General features: G+C 37.7%; 1 protein-coding gene and 1 long non-coding RNA gene across 3 annotated transcripts in view; one reads left to right on the top strand and one right to left on the bottom strand.

The window, feature by feature from the left end:
- LAMA2 (laminin subunit alpha 2) overlaps positions 1–21,343 on the bottom strand; it is a 584,053-nt gene that overhangs the window by 338,892 nt on the left and 223,818 nt on the right. For both annotated transcript variants that reach the window (XM_038526758.1, XM_038526759.1), the window contains exons 6-9: positions 18,518–18,607; positions 16,834–16,951; positions 10,954–11,132; positions 6,098–6,197 (exon numbers count right to left, since the gene is read on the bottom strand). In XM_038526758.1, coding sequence (XP_038382686.1) covers positions 6,098–6,197; positions 10,954–11,132; positions 16,834–16,951; positions 18,518–18,607 — 487 coding nt within the window. The remainder of the gene's footprint in view (positions 1–6,097; positions 6,198–10,953; positions 11,133–16,833; positions 16,952–18,517; positions 18,608–21,343) is intronic.
- LOC119870797 lies at positions 17,548–20,107 on the top strand. The gene is made up of 3 exons (XR_005353917.1): positions 17,548–17,852; positions 18,713–18,870; positions 18,966–20,107. It is a non-coding gene; the product is annotated as an uncharacterized LOC119870797 (long non-coding RNA).

The following is a 21,343-nucleotide window of genomic DNA, read 5'->3' as shown; positions in this document are numbered from 1 at the left end:
AAAGAAAAGGAGGGGACAAACAAGCACAGAAACATTAGAAGGGGAAGGCCCACAGCAGAAGGAGAGGAAGGCTGTCAAACCCATATGCTAGTCACATGTAAATGAGCTCATGGTCTTACTGCTTCTGTTAAAACCATGGGCATGTAATGCTCAGAAGACAGACGCAAAATGATAAGAAATATTTAAAAAAAAAAAAAAAGATTGTAAATCTACATCAGGAGAACAGAGTTGTAGTATTAGGAATGGCCAAAGTAGAATCCAATTAAAATAGATTCATGAGGGGGTGGCTTAGTCTGGGAAGCATTTGCCTTTGACTGGATCAAGATCCTGGGGTCTGGGGTTGAGACCCCAGGGCAAGCTCCTTGCTGAGCAGGGAGTAGGCTTCTCTGCTCTCCCTCTTGTACCTCCCCCTAGCCATCCCTCCCCTTCTCTGTCTCTCAAATAATATATAAAATCTTAAAAAAAAAATTCACTAGGACAAGCCCTCATTTTATACTGATGACAATACAATAGAAAACATGATTTATTATGTCTGTACTCCACAAAAGCATTAATTTTAAGTACAAAAACATATAGACAACAAAAGATTTGGGAGCTCAAAGGGAAACTGGCCAAAAGTCAGTGGCTGAGAATGACATTAACATACCCACTTCAAATATTTGTAGACGAATTAGCAAAAAAAGATAAACATGTGAATCATCAACTATTGCTGAATTACACATTATATTGAATAATACTATCTATGGTAGCTCATCATTAATCTATAAAAATGTTCAATTTCTCAAAGCAGAAATGATTTGTCTTGTTTTCTTAACATAAATTGCTACTTCTATATTTGTAACAAATGCCATACTAAATTAGGATTGAAGTAATTCTAAATATCAAACATGTTAATAGAATCATACAAAATTCCATCACCCTCAAAATTAATAAATAAGCAGTTCTTCTTATAACTCTTGGGTAAAAGAAAAAATCAAGATTTCAATTGTAATTAAATAGTTTTCTAAGTAGAACATAACAGCAGTGAGAAAGGAACTTAGCAATGTCTATGGGATGTAGAAAAAAAAAACGTAGCCCAAAGTAGAATTTCAAGCTTAAATACATTTAAAAAAATGTAAATATATTTTGGGAGCCTCTGCCTGGGTGGCTCAGCGGTTGAGCATCTGCCTTCAGCTCAGGTTGTGACCCCGGAGTCCTGGGATCCAGTCCCACATCGGGCTCCCCACAGGGAGCCTGTGTCCCCCTCTGCCTGTGTCTCTGCCTCTCTCTGTGTGTCTCTCATGAATAAATAAAATCTTTAAAAAAAAGAATAAATAAAATATTCACAAAATTTTAAAAAGATTTTTTAAGATTTTATTTATTTATCCATGACACACAGAGAGAGACAGAGAGAGAGAGAGAGAGAGAGAGAGGCAGAGATGCAGGCAGAGGGAGAAGCAGGCTCCGTGCAGAGAGCCCGATGTGGGACTCGATCCCAGGTCTCCAGGATCAAGCCCTGGGCTGAAGGCGTCACTAAACTGCTAAGCCACCCGGGCTGCCCTAAAAAATTTAAATTTTAATTCATGTAATTGTAAAAAAAAAAAGAAAAACCAAAACAAATAACACAGGAAAGAAGGAAGATTTCAATAATAAACAAAAAGAAAATAAGGCAAAGAGAACCTTAAAGATAATCAAAGATATCAAAAATGCATATATGATCAAAGATTACCACAAAAATGTCATAGTGTCAGTAGTTTCACAGTGTGTTCAAAACTTGAAACTCTTCCGGAGTGTCTAAAACATGGAGAGCTATGTAGTTTAGTGTATGAAGCTAGTAAAAACTTGGTATCAAAATCTAAGAAATATAGCCCCTAATAAAAGTGATAACACGGATCGCTGGGTGGTTCAGTGGTTGAGCATCTGCCTTTGGCTCAGGGCATGATCCTGGAGTCCCGGGATCTGGATCGAGTCCCGCATTGGGCTCCCCACATGCAGCCTGCTTCTCCCTCTGCCTGTGTCTCTGTGTCTCTCATGAGTAAATAAATAAAATCTTTAAAGAAGCTGTGATAACAGCTAACAAATAGCACTTATTTTATGCTAGGCATTATGCTTAGCACTATATACGACACATGGGTTAATTATGCTCAAAACCTCAACATGAAGTAGACACTAGTATGTTTCCCTTTTTACAGATGAGGAAACTAAGCACAGAGACATTAATTTACTTGCCAAGACAGCACAGCTGGCAGATGTCCTAGCCAAAACCAATTTAGCGTATGAATTTAGATAAGAAGATTCTAAATATAATACACACCAAACTGAATCTTAAAGTACATTAAAAGGATCTTCCGTGATCACAAGATTTTATTCTGATAATTTATTTTATTCTGATAATTTAAATATTGTTTAATATTAAGAAATTCACTTTTTATCATATTATATTCATAAGTCAAATGGAAAATAAATCTGAAAATTTCACTAAAGGTTGAAAAAGCAGTCGAAGAAATTAACATTTACTACTCATGTTAAAATCCCCAGACATGGAGACTAAGTGTAGATGTATTCCATACAACGGCCATGTCTGTCTTAACATTTATTAATGTTGTGTATAATGTTGTAATATTGTAAACTAGATGTCAAAAGACCCCTCTTGGTCAGAACAATTGACAACACAGTATAAAGTTAGAGACAGATAGACAGACAGGATGGTTGTGCTGGTTTAAAATAAGGAAACTCCTTGAAGACCAGAAACCACAATTTTAAAAAAAGAGAAGAAGAGATTCTAAAGAAATAAGCTAGCCCTTAACCGGTATCTTTCCTGGAGGTGATTGACTAACTAGACTTGAACAAAGAGCACAGTTTTATGGATCAAAGACAAATTTTAGGTATTACTCAAGCTGGGAGATCATACCAGAGATTATACATATTTAAGGATCCTGAAAGGATAAGCTAGGAAATACACACGTACATGTACACACATATGCATGCACACATACACACATACACACACAATCATGGAACACACAAGCAAAGAAGAACCCAATGAGTTAGTTAGAAAAATCAAACCTCAAAATTAGGTTCATATTGGTAACAAAGGGTGCTACTAATAGATACAGAATATAAAATAAATATACTTAAGATCTTTAAAGAAAAAATTGTATTAAATATAGACCTATTTATTTATTTATTTAAGATTTTATTTATTTATTCATGAGAGACCCACAGAGAGAGGCAGAGACACAGGCAGAGGGAGAAGCAGGCTCCCTGCGGGGAGCCCGATGAGGGGCTCGATCCCAGGACCCTGGGTCACGTCCTGAGCCAAAGGCAGATGCTCCACCACTGAGCCACCCAGGTGTCCCAATATAGACCGACTTAAAAGAGACTAGTGGAAAAACACAATACAGCTAGAAACTCCTTTTATAAAATATACCAAATAAATTCCACACTGATTAAAGAATTAAGTATCAAAAAATGAAATAATAAAAATTAAGAAAATGAACACATTTGTCTGATCTTGGGAAAGATAAGAGTTTTAGAATTCTAAAGGCATATAAGACATTCAACTAAAATATTCGTATATAATAATCTTGGCATAATGTCTTTATTACAGCTAAAGAAGTTTTCTGAGTTGTATTGGTGATTACATAAAAATTTTTAAAGTTTCACATATAAAAACATCTGAACAATAGTGAGACACAAAATCTGGAAGGTTTATAACAAATATAAACATAGGGTTTTTGTTTTTGGTATTTAAAGAGCTCTTACAAATCTGTGAGGGGAAAACCCATCTTATGCCAAAAGTAATCAGTTTTCTGATAATCACATTAATAGTATAGAATACCATTTCCCACTATCTGGTCACCCATACTTAGAAGTCTAAAGCATTGGACCATAACTTAGACTCTTCCCTAAGAAATCATCAAGCTAAACATGAAGATAAAAATGTATCATGGGAATGTGTCTGATTTTGTAACTCAGGTCTATACTGAGTAATATATATCTAATTATAATATTACAAATTTTGATCACTGCATTTCAATTTTAAAATTAGAAGAATTGGATCTCAAACTAAATATAACTGTACATTCTTTGAAAAGATAAAGATATAATTGATAGATATTGCCGAGTGGGTTGGAAGATCAGTGGAGAGTATAGGGATGGTCTTTTTCCTAATTTGCATACATTAGGATCTCAAAAGATGAGTCTGAATTTAATGGTAATGAAATAATGACTTAAAGGTTTTATTTAACATGATAAAGACCCCACAGATGAGAAAAATGTCTGAATAGTGGAGAAGGAAGGAGGCGGTGTGAATGAAATATTTGTCTTTTAAGATGGAATCAGTTGGCAATATTTAATGGTGATGAAAGTACTAAAAATATTATTTAGATATTGTCTGGAAGATAAGTTTTTCCAGAACTTAACAGAAGAAATGGCTCAATGTGATTAAATTTAGAAATGAGATTGGGGGGAAGAATAAGTTGAAGAGGACACTATTGCTATTTATTGTATTCTCTTCGCTATTGTTAAAATTTTATTTTTATTATGTATGGTTTTCATAATGATTAAAAAACATTTATACATAAATGTCTTCACTAAAGCACTGCTTACAATAATCAAAATTAGAAACAATTTTAACAGCTATATAAAGTTGAGTGGGTAAGGAAATTATGGTATATCCACATAATGATGTAAAATTCAGGTTGCTAAAACCAGATTTCAGAGAAACTCTCAATGGTTAGGGGAAAAACTCATTACGTGACGTTAACACAAATATTTTAATAAGAGTATTTATGATGGATTACTGCTGCATTGTATGCTTCTTTTTCTACTTTTCAATATTTTATCACTTTTTCAAAAATAACATACTTCTTAAAAAAGTACAAAAAATAAAAAGTACAGAAAAACTTTAAACGACATCACTGAAAAATAACATGATTTAGCTGTTACTACAAAAAGATAACAGGCCATACAGTGAAAAACGACCTCAACAATTCACCATTTGAGATTTGAAATAATCGGAGTTTTAATCACTTAAGATTTAAGACTCTAGGGTTTGCGTTGATAATCTTAGAGTCTTATAAAGAAAGCAGGTAAGCTAAACCGTGCCAAAGAAACACTGCCAGTGTTTTAACTGGAAAGGGACTGGAGGAAAAACCCTATCTTGTAGCCATGATTTATTTTAGTCTTTCCTAAGAGAAGCAGCCTCTCTCAGCAATGTAAAGAAACGGTTTCAGATGTGTCCTAATGTTCTACTTAACTTTGGCAAGCAACTCTCCTGGAAGTCGCTCCTAACCATTTTACTTCAAGGAGTTATTTTGGCATTTGATTCTTCAATGTTTGGAGTTCATCGTGAATTTCCATCCTCAGAGAAAGTATTTGGCTCAAATAACTGTCAGCTTCTTTCCCTTCGTGAACTCATGACTAAGACCTATTTTTAGTCCTATATGTACACGTTTTGCTTTCTACACTATTGACTACATCTCCGTGTGTGTTATCTGTTCTCTCCTCCCACTGCAGCCCACACATCCCTCCGTGAATGCTGTCTTTTCATGCTAGAAACTATAGAAACTACAAAAAACAATTCAGAGACACCTGGGTGGTTGAGCGGTTGAGCATCTGCCTTTGGCTCAGGGCGTGACCCCAGGTCCCGGGATCAAGTCCCACATAGGGTTCCCCGTAGGGAGCCTGCTTCTCCCTCTGCCTGTGTCTCAGCCTCTCTCTGTGTGTCTCATGAATAAATACAATCTCAAAAAAATTTCAGTAGATAAGACATTAAAAAATTATGTACAGCACAGATTTCTGATTGACCAGAAGACGTATATGCATAGATACGTTAATATGCATATGTGAATATACATATACACGTATATAACGCACAATAAATTATTCAACTCTTTTTGCTTTTAAAGCATTACAATTAATTAATAGTAATTGATTTACAGGAAAATAACGATTGAGATGAATAAAACACTGTTTCCTGGAGGGAACATGGATAGGTAAAAGAATAAAATTATTAAGTGAATGAAATTTACTGCAAAATGTCACCCTAAAGTAATCCTATCTGGCTTTTAGTTGTCCTTTCATCAAAACAACAGCTCCTTGCTATTGCTCTCACCTCGTCGAGCACGTTTTTCATCCTTCACACAGACTTCATTTAAGGAACCAACTGGATCACAATGGCATGGCTGGCATGGTCTTGGATAACTTGGAGATACCTAGCAAGCATATTAAAAGACTTTTAGTCAAATGTAATAAGAACATCAATATTTTTCAATTTGGCAAACTTGTAAGGACAAAATAAATTTAACAATGCATAGTAATAAATTATATTGAGAAAATATGTAGGAAATTATCTTTAATACATATTCACAAATTCTAAAATCCTTTTCTTCTAAATAGATACGCAGATGTAAAGAAGGCCAACAAACTTCTATTTATTTGCTGCCTATATTCAGCAATTACCAGCATTTTGCCATAAAAGCTCCATCATTTTTCATTATTTGTTGAAGTTTAAAGAAAATTGCAAAGTATTTTAATTCTTACACATTTCAGTATGCATCTTTTACAATCACAGTATCATTATAATGAACAAAAATAATATTTACTCGATAGTCTCTAATATACATTCTCCAATAAAATCCTTTTTATTGTTTTTGTGTATTTGTCTTTCTTTACTTATAACATCATTCAAAATTAGTAATTTCCCTCAAATTTATTTTTAGGAGGTTTTTTTCTCATTGATCCTGATGTGACTAATTAATTAGAAATTTATATTTGGTGCTGGGAAAAAAAAGAATATATTAAGTATGTAAATTATTTTTTCTTTTTTTTGTATATTTTTTTATTGGAGTTTGATTTGCCAACATATAGTATAACACCCAATGCTCATCCTGTCAAGGGCCCCCCTCTGTGCCCCTAAGTATGTAAATTAAACATTTGGCTTCCAGGAGAGGCAGCAGCACCTGAGGGCAAACAATGTGGTCTCCACGATTAGGGAAATTAGTGAGTGCACATCTCTGGTGTGGCTGCTGACTGGCCATGTGGCCTCATGGAACTTATTTACTTCCTCCTGATATGAGGATATCAATAACAACTATAGTGATGCTATTAAACTAGAATTAAAAGGAATAATACATAAGAGATCTGATAAAATTCCTCAGATATATTAAAAACAAACAACTAATTTTAATGTTAAAATATTTTAATTAACCAAACCTAGGTTGTGACAATATGCTGTGATCACAACAGTTGTTTTCCAGATGCAATAGGATAAGAAGAAAAAAAACCATTTGCTTAGGATATACCTAAATACTGTGCACAGGCTCTCCCTCTGGATATCTCTCTCCCTCTACATATAAATAAATCTATTCATATAAATTACATATATTTCCCCCATAAAATACAGCCATATATATGTATATATGCTTAATTTATAAATGGAATCTTGTTTACTAATATAAAAGTGTTATAACTAGAGAGTTATTTACATGTCTGATAGACTGTCAATCAACTATATTCACATGAGTTTTAAAATCATCGTTTAACATACATTTATTCATTCTCCGTTATGAAGGAAGTACTGTGCACAGTACAGATGGGTAATGCCTGGTGTCTGCCTTAAAAAAGCTTACAGAAATAACAGGCTTGAAAGACATTGATTAAATAGAATGTGCCAAGTGATAAAACAGACATAGAAACAGAGCATCAGGGCACAAAAGAGGAGGGAGTAATAACATAACACAAATAAAATCAAGATTTCACAGAAGAAGTGACATTTAGGCAGGAGCAGCAGCCTCTGAGCAGATATAGGGGCCGGGTTTGCCCTAGAAACAAACAGCAAGACATGAAAACAAAAAAACAAAAAAACAAAACAAAACAAAAAAACAAAAACAACCTTCTGTGGACCAAAGACAAAAAATTTCTTCTAAATAAGATCTTGGCTGTAATAAATATGATTTGTGATTCCAACGATGAGCTTGAGTAAATCAAAGCCAACTGATTCATTACCTCTCTTTGCAGTAATCGGGGAAATCTGCCCAACTGCTGACCAGGAATCCTTCTAACATGAGATCCTACAAATATGTCAACTTTGCACAGGATTTTTAATTTTGTTAAAATAATTCAGATTCCTAATTAGTCCTCGGAATACACACTGCATTATATATATATTTATGGATTCAGTAAATAAATCTCAAGTCAGATTTTAGGACGATAATTTTTAAGATATTGTAGAGATGTTATTTAGCTGAAAACTGAGCAAAGAAAATTTTCTTTCTATATCTTTATAAAAATGAAGTGGACTTCTGGGGCTCTTGGGTGGCTCTGTCGGTCAAGTGTCCAACTCTTAATTTCAGCTCAGGTCATGATCTCAGGGTCCTGCATAGGCTCCATGCTCAGCGGGGAGTCTGCTTCTCTCCCTCTCCCTCTGCTCCTTCCTCTGCTCATGTGCTCCCTCTCTCTCTCAAATAATCTTAAAAAGAAATGAAATGGACTGCTACTCAAATATTAGGCACTTGAGACATCTGTTTTTTTACAGTTAGCATAATTATGTTTATTAATATTAAAACACCATAATCTAGGCTCTGAATCACTTAATTGATTTGTAATAAAAACATGAAGCTTCCAGGTTTGATAATGGCAGTGCCTTCTGTGGTCCAATGTACTCTCAGATAGCAATTATTAACTCTGGACAAAATACGAAAGTGAAATATTTAAGGGCTTGGGAAATTAATCAAAAGCAGATAGAACTTGGAAGAATCTTAAGTTTGAAAGAAAAACTATACTAGCTGAGTTCTATGTTCAGAGGTGGGGAGCATCAAATTCTACATGGCAAGACCTTTCAAATGCTTAACTGATCCCTTAATCATACGTCCAATCAGGAGACTCCGAGGAATCCAGTGGAGAGTAACAGCTGGAAAGTTCGACGACGTTAGTAGAGTTTTCAGGTCTGCCTATCATAAGTACACAGACACTGGAGTCGTCAATCAGCGAGATTAGACAACCACCTTGAGCTGTCTATTAATCTGCCCTAACATGGCGTAAAGCAAGCCTCTAAATAATCTAGTTTAACACTAATACAACTAATAAAGGAACTTAGGTGTGGGATATAACGTCAATATTGGAAAATTCTGATAATATTAAGCCATTTTAAATTATTATTTTACGATGATACATAAAATACTGAGAATTAGCAAAAGACATGCAAGATCTCTGTACAGAAAACACTCCTGTGAATAAATAAGGAACATATAAATAAGTGGAGAGACAGAGTATATTCATTGATCACAACTCTCAATATTAGTTCTCTCCACATCTATATTTAGATTCTATACAACAGTCCCAACTAATATTTCTGTCGTTGACAAGGTCATTCTAAAATTTGTATGGGGATATAAAGAAACTATTATGTCCAAAACAATCTTCAAGAGGAAGAATAAAGTTAGTACACTTATATTTTTGAATTCTAGGCTTATTAAAGCTAAAGTGTGCTAAAGATAGTGTGCTCTTAATGCAAGGATGGACAAATAAATCCATGGGACAGATGGGGGCTCCAGAAATTCACCCACAGGAGTTGACTTACATGATCAAACCACATGATTTGCAACAAATGTCTCAAAGCAATTTAAAGGAGAAAAATAAGTACTTAAAAAAAAAAAAAAAGGTTCTGGAACAAGAAGTTAACCATGTAGATCTCAATCATTATTTTATGCCACACTCAAAGGTTTGCTTGAGATGGGTCATAGATCTAAAATCTAAAATCATAATGTTCCTAGAATTAAAAAAAAATACATTGGCTTGAAGGGAAACTTCACAAGACAACATACAGGAATAGACAATGAGCAGTTAAAATGAAAATTAAATCCAAAATGGGATCTGCTATAAATTTATAATAGAGGATCTGCAGTAACACCAAGCATTGATGGGAATGACTTAGCGATTGCCAAATACCCACTTGCCACACCTGCTGCACCCACTAGAATAGCTAATTTGAAAAGACAGTCAAATACAAATATTAGAAATGATATTGAAGAACCGGAACTCACATATTACTTGGTGAACATGTAAAATATTGTCACGAATTTGGAAAAATGTCGGCAGTTGCTTATAAAGTCAGACATATAAATATCCCATAAAACAAGTACTCTATCCTTAGATATTTATGCAAGCAAGGTAAATAAAACATGGCTACACAAACACTTACATAAAATATAAGTCTTCCTGTGGTCATGTTTTATTTAATATAAGCAGTGTTTTGTAGGAGCTAACCACAAACTGAAAATGACACAAATATCCAGCAACAAAATGGATTAAAAACTGCAGTATGTTCATGTAAAGGAATAGTACTCAGTAATATTTTATTTTATTTTATTTTATTTTATTTTATTTTATTTTATTTTATTTTATTTTATTTATTTGAGAGAGAGAAAGAGAGAGAGTGCACAAGCAGAGAGAGCAGCAGAGGGAGAGGGAGAGGGAGAAGCAGAGGCCCCGCTGAGCAGGGTGCCCGACACGGGGTTTGATCCCAGGACCTGGGATCATGACCTGAGCTGAAGGCAGACGCTTGACTGACTGAGCCTCCCAGACGTCCCCTCAGTAATTTTTTTATTTTAAAGAACTATGGATGCACACACCATGGATAACTCTTTAAACGTTACACTGAGTGAAAGAAGGAAAAATGCATTTTATGATTTCGTTTTCATGAAATATACTAAGCGACAAAATGAATTTGAGTTTGCCATGGGATGAGGACTGCCTGGAATGGGGCACAATGGAACTTTCTAGAGAGACAGGAATGTTTTACATCACATCCTCAAAGATTTATCCAGTTTCCATTTTGAAACATTCCTGGTCACCTCTTAGAATTCACAGTCAAACTGTTTAGAGAATGTTTCAAAATTATTTTTCCATATCATACATCTCTGTAAGAAAAAGCCAAAAATAACGCTTCATGAAAGAAAAAGCATACTTTACCCCTTTGGGTCTGAAGAAACCATCAATGCATGTCTCACAGTTTATACCAGCAGTGTTTTGGGTGCAATTGATACACACACCCCCTCCAATGTACTTTCCATGTATATTTAAACTCAGATTTCTTCTGGCAACATTTTCATCATAATAGCATTCTTCAGCTTTCCCATGACAATTGCATGCTGCAGTAGGGAAAAATAAATTCACAAATATTAATTTTAGATTTCAGATATATTTAAAAATCATTTTCTGTTATATAACAGATTTCTTTATGAGAAATTATATTACATTAGTACATATACAAATAAAATCAGTACAAGAGTATCTAGTTGAAAAAATTAAAACCCATAAATTAAGCTATATCATATGAAATTGCCAATATTTGGCTGATTTTATCTTACAAAACTGAAATTTCCCATGGTTCAACCTATAATTTCCCATTATGACAAACAATAAATTAGTGAACTATGGCAATGAATGCTTACTATCCGGGGAATCTGCGGTGGATAATCATCATATATGGGAATCTCAATGTTAGATCCTATGGATAAAAAAAGGACACTTAGGACATAGTTCCTTTTTTGTGCTTTTGTGATAATAACTAAGACTTGTTTTTTTTTTTTTTAATTGGCTATGTTTTCTGAGTGGTTTATATTTACTGCCACTGATTTTAATTCTCAAAATAGCTTTATGAGTTAGGGGCTCAGATTAACCACTTTTCATCTCTCAGTGACCAAGACGAAGAGAAGTACAGTCATCACAGGAGGTAAGGGAATCAGTCTTGTCAACCCCACTCTGGGGTCAGGTCCTGAGACTCCAGGGCCAATCGCGGCCAGTCCCTCCAGGTTCCGTCCCATCAGAGACAGAAAGGCCATGAGAAGGGCCAAGGCTTCGGCCGGAATGAGAGCGGGTTGCTTAGAGGATGAGAGCGGGTTGCTTAGAGGCTGAGCTCATAGCCTCGGCACCAGTGCTGGACACCCAGCAGCGGGCGGCGGGCAACATGGGGAACTTCTCAAATTCTCAAAGGCTCGGTTTCTGTAAACACGGAGAGGTCAATAGTACTCATCAGATGGGAACAGCTCAGAGCATTAAGTGAGAAAATGCAGGTGGAATCATTAGCATAACGCCTGGCAAAGGTGTTCTAACTGGGTTTTCCTCGCCCTCCTCCCTTGATCCTTCTGGTCCCCCTGCCCCCTTACCCACCCACCCCCGCCTCGACTCATGGCCCGTGGTGGGAGCTTGGAGCCGTGACAAAGTTGCTCCCCCAGTCAGGTAGGGCTTCGAAGAGATGGGTAGTCTTCTTCCAGGGGGGCTAGGGAGCAGGGTGCATGGCATGGCATCTCCGTCCAGAGATGCTGACTTTCCTAGATGTTGTCGCGTGGAGAGGCAGGTGTGCGTGGACAGGGGCTCCGGTGTGGGGGGCACAGCTGAGGCTCCCCCCAAAGGGAAACACGTGCATGCTGTTCCGAACTCTCTCCAAGTTTTCCTAACAGTAGGCAGCATAGCTCTTCCCCCTCGGCATCTGTTTCCCTAAGGTACATGGGGACCTCTCCCATGGGGGTTCCTCAGCCCCCCAGTAACGGGCAGTTACGTGGTTTCCAGGTGTTTCTTGGGCTGATACCGAATGCGCAGAACCACAAGGTGGGCAGATGGCGGGTTCTAATGCCCAACTGCTTCCCATTTGCGACATGAGCGACTCTAGGGAGAACGTTTAAGTCTCGGTGTCACTTCTGTGCCTCCCTCATTGGGGGGGCATTGTGAGAATGCAAAACACGCAGGGCCATGAGACCAGTCGGCTGCATGCACGGTAGCCACGCGCTCGGTGGGGCTGCGCGACGGCCACTCCAGGCGCACCTGCCCCAAGGTTCTCCAGGCACCTGCTCCACCTCGAAGACTCTCCCTCTCAGGATGGCAGGTCCCTCTCGCTCCGGGACACCTGCCCAACCTGTGGCCACAGCTTCACCACCCTGGGGAGCATCAGCCTGGCTCAGGGAGCACCAGGGGCTTGGTGGGCGAATGAACGATGAGCGTCGAGACACTGAAAAGAGTCCTTCCGTGGCTTTGAGTGGCTTTCCTTGATGAATGAAGCATGATGACCTCTTGATAGGATTGTAAGTCTTTTCTTGAGAAATGTGTACATTCCTCTTGCCTCATTTTTAACCAGTTTATGGAATTCTTTCTTTCTGCTATGGAAGATACCTTGATATAGTGAGAATATTATCTCCTGGTCACCTTTGTAGCCAATGCCCTCCCCAGACGGCTGACTTTGGTTGAGAATAGAGTATTCTCGCTATGCTGATGGAAAGTCTTCAAACTTTATCCCAGGGACCCTGCAGTCATAAATTTAAGTCACGGGGCCTTACAAACAGTTTTATATCTTTAGGACAATAGACAGGAATTCTTAAAAATCCTGTTGTAAAAATATATTGTGAGAAACAGGAGAGATTTCTGCTTCCAGGGTCAAGTAAAGGGAAAAAGGAAGGCCAATTGATTCTCATGTTCTGCAGGTTTAGTATTAGAACCACGAGCTACTGTGGGTAAAACACCGCCGCCTGGGCAGACCCGCTTTCGCACTGTATGCAGCGAGGGCCCTCGGCCTATAGCTCCTGCTGCTGGGTAAAGGCCCCCCCCCCCAACTCCAGCCTCAGAGGACACAGGCAGTCCCTACGCACAAGCAGAGGTTTTCACTCCACCATCAGCAGTTTGCTATTTCATGGAATGTCCCAGACATGAGATGGCAACGGTCTTTAGTACAAGCTTAGCAAGGGAAGAAATATTCTTTGCTTTTTAGAGTTAAATCCTGCCTCAAGTAAGTCAGATTGATGAAAATCCAAATTAAACTCAAATGAATTAGTAGGTAATTGTTCATTTTCTAGAAGGATTTTTGTCATGTTATGGAAGGAGTAACATATTAAGGTGACTGGAACACAATTCAACTTGGAAAAGAACATTTTCAGGTAAGCTTTTAGGAATGCATACATTGCCAAAAGCATGATATTTATGCAAGGTTTTATGGTTTACACTCCTATCTTTCATTGTAGGTAAAAAAGAAAACATTTTTTTTTTCAATTTGGAAATAAACCCTCCCATCTGCCTCACGAGAAAAGATCATTGTTTCAGAATTCCACTATTTAAAAAATGTACGTAATAACAACGGCAACCTCCTTTGGTGTTGCTTTGTCCAGCCCCCTCGCTCACAAATCTGATCTAGCCTTTTGGTTTCCTTGTGTAAACACAAATACACACGTGGAGAGTGGCAAAGGATATTGCAGATCCAGTAACGATAACCAAGTGATAGAAAGCAGAGGCAATAGGAAGCATGCCTGCCCTCAAATGCTACTCCTCCTTGTGAGCAGATCTTCCACCAAGGGAAGAGAAAGATAATCAAACATTTAAGAAGTTTGAGAATGTAAGTAGCATTTCACTTAAAGTCACTCTTAGGAACGAATGTCTACTCTCACTGGGAGAAGCTGTGCAGAACCTGAGGGATTGTGGGGAGGAGAGGGATGTGGGGGCATGAAGAAAACCAAAGGTGGGCCTCCAGATGCTCCTTCTCCCACAGTAGATGGTGGTAGCCCCTTCTGCAGCTATTACTCGGTGACAATGGGTGACTTCTAACAAAATATCCTTACAACCAGGCAGACACAAATCAAAAGGCAGAAGAAGGGGGCGCCTGGGTGGCTCACAGGGTTAAGTATCCGACTCTTGGTTTCAGGCTCAGGTCATGAGGTCGGGCCCTGCATCAGGCTCCACACTCAGCACAGAGTCTGCTTAGGATTCCCTCTCTCTCCCCCTCTCCCTGCTCCTTTCCTTTCTCTAAAATAAATAAGTAGATCTTTTCTTGAAAAAAAAAAAAAAAAGGCAAAAGAGGTGAGTACAGAAAATGGAGAGACTCAAGACATTGATAGTATATTCAGATTCTTAAACTCAAAAGAAAATATTTTGTGGTTGGGAGATTTTATAATGAAAGTTTGCTATGATTCAATAGGTTTAAGGGCCTACTATGTCTGACATATGATACATAATCAAATCTTTTTAAATAAATATAGAAAGTTGATTTAGCTTAAAATGTCTACTAAGCCTGCTTTGGGGGCCATCTATACCGATGAGACTGAAAAAATGTAGCTAGGACTCTCTAAAATAGTGGTATTTGAATTCAACTGATTTGGGCTTCACGGCTAGTTTGAATTTACAGCTCAGCACAAGGCTTTGTGTTTAGGTCTCGTGTTGGCCTGAGCAGATCTCCAGAAACATAGGTTTCTCTAGCATCCTTGTCACCATGTTGGGCCAGTTGACAGTAGAGAGCTACAAAGTCATCTGCTACACTTGTTGGGTATTTCCTTCTGAAACAATTGGACATATGGGCTGTCTTCAACACTGATAATATCCAAGTATTAAGAAGTGTTGGTTGACACATTTTTGCACAGCCAGTTGTTTTACTATTTCTCATTACTGGCTTTTTTCTTGGTTGTAACTGTCCTATAATTCCTACAGCATAGTTTATGCTAATGATTATCACTGGTGTCATCTCTTTTTATTTTTTAAAGATTTTTTAAAAATTTATTCATGAGAGACAGAGAGAGAGAGAGAGAGGCAGAGACGCAGGCAGTGAGAGAAGCAGGCTCCATGCAGGGAGCCTGACGTGGGGCTCAATCCCGGGACTCCAGGATCACACCCTGGGCCGAAGGCAGGCGCTCAACCACTGAGCCACCCAGGGATCCCCACTGGTGTCATTTTTAATATTAGTATCTTATACCGTGATTAATGAGAAACCATACTTTAAAATATTTATTATTACTATTAAAATATTCTTTTTCTACAAATTTGATTTCTTGCCTTCTCTGCTACCTTTTACTCTCATACTCTTCCCAGCTACGATGACCAAACACCTCCCTTTAATAACTAATGAATCAGAGTGTTTTTGTTTTGATTTTTAGGTAACAATACAGCTCTAACTAGAAAGGTATAATCTCTCCTCTCTTTTTTTTTTCTTCATTTGCTAGATGTTTGAGATACAAAAGCTATTTACTGAGGGGATGGGGGAGCTACAAAGGGAGAAGGCAGAGGAATCTGGAGCTATACTGGTTTCAGAACCATTTTACAAACATATAAATGTATTTAGCACATTAGTCTCTCTACAGTGCAGGTTTTGCTGTGTATTTGCATTTCTAGTAGAGTGTGCGTGTGTGCGCACATAGTGGATGCTTAAACAACATGGGCTGGAACTGCGCGGGTCTACTTACACACAGACTTTTTTCAATAAACATACTGGAGAGTTTTTTGGAGAATTTTGACAATTTAAACAACTTCCGGGTGAGCCACGTAGCCGAGGAATACCAAATACATTAAGAAAAAGTTAGATATTATAAGACTAGGGTCTATTATACATTATATTTACATATATATAATACATGTTAATTGTGTTATTGGTAAGGCTTCTGATCAATAGTAGACTACGAGTAATTAAATTTCTGGAGAATCAGAAGTTGCACATAGAGTTCTGACTGTGTGTGTGGGGGGGGTCGGCATCCCCAAACCCCACACTATTCGAGGTCAGCCATGTGCATTTATATAATGCTACAAGCCTGAGATATACTCTGATGACAGTAAGTGTACTTTTGTGAAAAGTACGATATTGGTGTGTTTTTATCTGTTTCTCATAATGTCCACACAGTGGTAAAGTCTAGGTGTTTAGTAATATTTTCAAAGAATAATAATAAAAAAACCTGAGTAAACCAGCAGGGGTCCAAGAGCCTACCAGCTATTGCCTTGGATAAAATATACAAACTGGAACCTGCACGTACCTAAAATCACCACATGTTTACATTACCTGCGTCCCAGAAAGGAAGAACCACACATGTTGCTGAATTCTAAGGAACATACCTTCACATTCTGTTTTAGTCAGAAAAGTCCCAGCTCGCCAAGGTTTCTGATGGAATCCTGGACAGCACTGATCACAGCTATCACCACAGGTATTATGCTCACACTCACAGCGGGATTTCTAGTAAAAAGTTGGGGGCAAAGTAGAATTTTAGTATTTTTGGAACCCAGAAGATAAAAGGAAGAGAAGAGAAAACTTTGAGACCATGTACCAAAATGGGATAGTCCTGTCAGTCTGGAAAGGAAGTACCAGCCTTGGGAGTGGGTATATTTGATCAGCACCAGCTGTAAGGAGCTCCAGACTACAGGACGCCTGGGGGGCTCAGCATCGAGCTATCTGCCTTCGGCCCAGGGAGTGACCCCGGGGTCCTGGGATCGAGTCCCGCATCGGGCTCCCTGCATGGGGCCTGCTTCTTCCTCTGCCTGGGTCTCTCCCTCTCTCTGTGTCTCTCATAAATAAATGAAAATTAAAAAAAAAAAAAAAAACAAAGGAGGTACAGACTGGTTCTGGAATCACTGGGCTCAGGTCTGGAAGAGAACATAGGCCCAGCTGAGAACAATCTTGAAGACTAACTCTGCTCTCTGGTTCTTGAGATCTGCAGGTTTTCTGGTTTGGATGTGTCCATGTTAAGGCAAAGTACTGTTAAGATTTAGGGGTGTGGGAAGACGAAAATAGATTTGTAGACACCGAAGGCCAGAGGAAGAACAGGAATCTAATGTCCCAGGACTGACTCTCCTGTCTGGGTGAGCTCCAAGTGGAGTCCAATTTCACGGTGTGGAACTGGCCCTACAAGGCTGCCCCGGGGGCCCTCACAGCACGGGCACGCTGCCCATCAGTTCCCATGACAGACGACACCCACACCCTGCAGAGAGCTGCACCACAGCCTTGAAAATATGCCAGGAAAATTTGCCAGGGCTGCTGAACCTTCCATAGGAAGTAACATTATGATGCATTCGTCAGAAAACCAGCTTTGAGAGGAATACCATTTGTACTGCAGTTTTAGAAGAAAAAACATCTACACGTAAGTCACTATGCTCGCTACTCAATGTTTCCTCCATATAATATACAACAGATGACTTCGTATTTCACCAGTTTGTTACTGAGAAAAATAGATATTCATTCATCCCCTTTTTAGGTTATGCTTATTTAATACATTGGCATTAATGAAAAATTCAAGCCAAAAGCATTCTAGCATTTTCTAAGCTGGTGGTTTCGTCAGTCTCTAGAATGCTTTCTTCGGTCCCACTCTGCGTGGCCCCTGCCCTACCTCAGCGTTCTGTTCCATGGCCACTCATCTATCCCTCCACGGACAGTTTTCATTTGTTTGTATTAATTTTTTTGATGAAAACTTTTAAAAGAAATGGTCAGGTTGACTGATGGCAGGCATTCTCTGAAGCTAAATCATACAGCTGGCTGTCATCGCTAGAGAGGTTTCAAAATAGATAGACCAGTTTCGGAGCCTTTTTGGAAAAAAAAAAAACTAATCTGTTTTCTGATACTGTGATGGCTGACTTCAAAGTCTATCATCCTAACTGCCAGCTCTATTTCACCCTGGCACGGCTTCCTGTGACACCATCTAAGTGGGGACCTGACACCCATTCACAGCATCCCTATCGGCAAAGCGGCTTATGAGGCATTTGGCAGTTCAGAGTTTCATTTTGCTAAGCATCCTATAAATATACATACATTTGTCACTGGATCAAGTGGACAAGCCCTGGCATGACCATAGCAGATGCACATCCCTCCGACTGAAATATCCTTGACCGAGTAGTAATACTGCAAAAAGCAATCCAGAGAGAAATCCTGTTAAGATGACTGCAAGGTGTACGTAACAAAAGGAAATGTTCGCTTAAAAATGGTACTTTCTGCTTTTATCCTTAGTTTGAAGCACGAGGGAACAATTGAGGTCTCACGGAAGCTATCAAGTAGCTCCCTGCACTGTGATCATTGCCCAGAGAGAGAATGTGGGGTTTTGAGAAATTTCCTTCACACGGACATACGAAGTCTATGTTGGAGTATTTATTATCGAGAGCAAGTTGGTACGGCGGGGTGGGGGCGGTAGGGGAAATTAATTCTTCATAAAAGTTGTTTTGTATAGTTTTGTAAAAGACAACTTCCTTTATTGCCATTATAGGAAGCTCAGTGCTCATTAATCATATGTGGACTGTCTGACTTGATGGATTTGAAGAAGCTCAACATATTTAGAGGAAATCATGTTCATAGCAAAGCATTTCTTAACCATTTCAAGAGGAAATAAAAAATAATGAACTGCAAGACTGATTTAACTTAATGTAAGGCTGAAACTACTATATACGTGGAACACTTGTTATTTTTTCATTATGCTAAAATGTCCATGTGATTACTTTCCTATTTGTAATTAATACAGGGCTACGTTTTTAATTATTTTAATATACCCAGCTATTTTTAAAGATAACTTGTGATTATAGTACTGGACTATTTAAAAATGTTTAATTAATATGTATATAACATTTTGTAATTGTGAGAGTACATTATCTTATAGAATCCAAATAACCATCTCAGTGGTAGATCGTTCTATTATTGCAGTTATTCACATAAAAAAAAAAAACCAGCAAGAGTAAGTAGATGAATACAAATTTGTGTTCCCTAACTACAAATTCCCCTTCTCTATTTACTTCTTTTTCTGTTTTTTTGTTTACATAGAGTACTTTTTATAATATTTTTTGTTACTTATCTTACTTGATATACCCAGACCTTGAACATGAAAAGAAACTTGCTAGAAGTTTACGTGATGTAAAAGTTTGCTTTTCACTAACTTCATCACTTAATAATATAGATATGAATAGGGATATTTGTTCAGAAAGCTGATGCAGTGCTTTTGTAGGTGCTTTTAAAACTAGGAAATTTGTTTTAAATATAAACACATAATGCTTCACTTTTGAGTCATGAAGAGGAGCTGAAATTCAATATCCTATTTTTATATATTTAAATTTATATGTAATGCTTACCGAACTTGAGTACTTTCTAAAGGCTTATTTATATGTTGCATTTTACTCCACTATTTTAAAGGCTCATGTACAATGAAGTTATAAATAATAGATGTGTATCCCAACCCCCCTACTCTGCCTCCTGCAAAAGATGATAAAAGAAACATATTTATTTACATTGATTTTTTTTCTCCGTTATACTGTCGGAAAAGATTAAATTACACTTCAAAATTACTCAGCCTTCCTCAGAGTGTATTTTTAAGTCATGCCAAAGTCATAATTAAAAGTGATTTTTTAAACAAGTAACGAATCTAAACACTGCAGTAAAATAATGATTACTTCTGCATAAGATAACTTACAATATGCTGAAATGTAATGCAAGGTAAATTTATTTCAGGTTTGGAAAATGCAGGGCACTAAAACATCCAACATGTGTTGTATGAGGATAATCAAACTTTAAATGTTATTTTGGGGATGATGGAGTGCTTAGGTGCAGGTAAGTTAGGTAGTGAGAAGAAAATACATCCAAGGGGTATTCATGAACTGTGAAAAATGCTGCCCTTTGATATTCAGCCTTCTGGTTCAGTCATTCGTAACTGGTGGCAGTAGTCAGGCCTTTTAGAGCTAAGTGCATCATTCTGGAACGAAGTGCTGTGTCTCACAATCCCACTTTCTCTCTACAATCCTATTTCCACCTTCACCTCTAGTCATAGAGTAGATAATCTATTAGCATGGATTTGCTTTATGGATTTATAGCTGAATTGGCAACAGTGTCTTGGTTGGGTAGCAGCCTACAAGGAGTGTGACATAAACCAATGACCCTGGTGAGTAATAAGTAGGAGGACAGGCAATTATCACTCATAGAAACCTGGACTGATCACATATATCATAATCCAAAAATTCTAGTTTAACACTGAAAAACAGTCCTTCTGTTAGCTCCTGTTTTCAAAAATCTATTAAAAAGGATGCCATCACCCTTTCCCCCCATGATATTCTATTTATAAAGGACAATAAAACAGCATATACAGTTTTCCCCCACAGTAGCACTTTTTCAAACTATGCCTTGTGATTCATTAAATGAAACATACATTTATTTGAGTGGAAAAAATGGTCCACAGAACAGGAACCCTTACATCACCTAAATACTTGCTAGAATTATTGTTTTTCAACTCTGCCCTAGACCTACTGAGTCAGAATGTGCCTTTCCCCAATATCGCCAGCTAATTTTATTCACATTAAAGTGTAAAATATATTATACTGTGTATGTGCATGTGTGTACTGATTTATGATAGAAAATATATTTCTTAGTGTGGATGGTGGCCAAAAATGTTTCAAAGCCACTCCATTTCCTGTGGCAACTCCCCAGTGCCAATTATGATAGTAGTACAGCTCACCGAAAGTGACAAAAAATAATTCAGTTGCCAAAAGTAAGATTATGAACGAGGCATTATAATCTTGGTTTTACAAATGAGGAAATTAAAGTTTAGAAATGCTAAAAAGTTTGATCAATGTTCCCAAATAAATGGCAGAGCTTGGCTTGAACAAT

The sequence above is a fragment of the Canis lupus genome, chromosome 1, assembly GCF_011100685.1.
Source record: "Canis lupus familiaris isolate Mischka breed German Shepherd chromosome 1, alternate assembly UU_Cfam_GSD_1.0, whole genome shotgun sequence".
NCBI lineage: Eukaryota > Metazoa > Chordata > Mammalia > Carnivora > Canidae > Canis > Canis lupus.
Note: the sequence above shows the minus strand (reverse complement) of the source record. Positions and strands in the feature narration are given on the sequence as shown.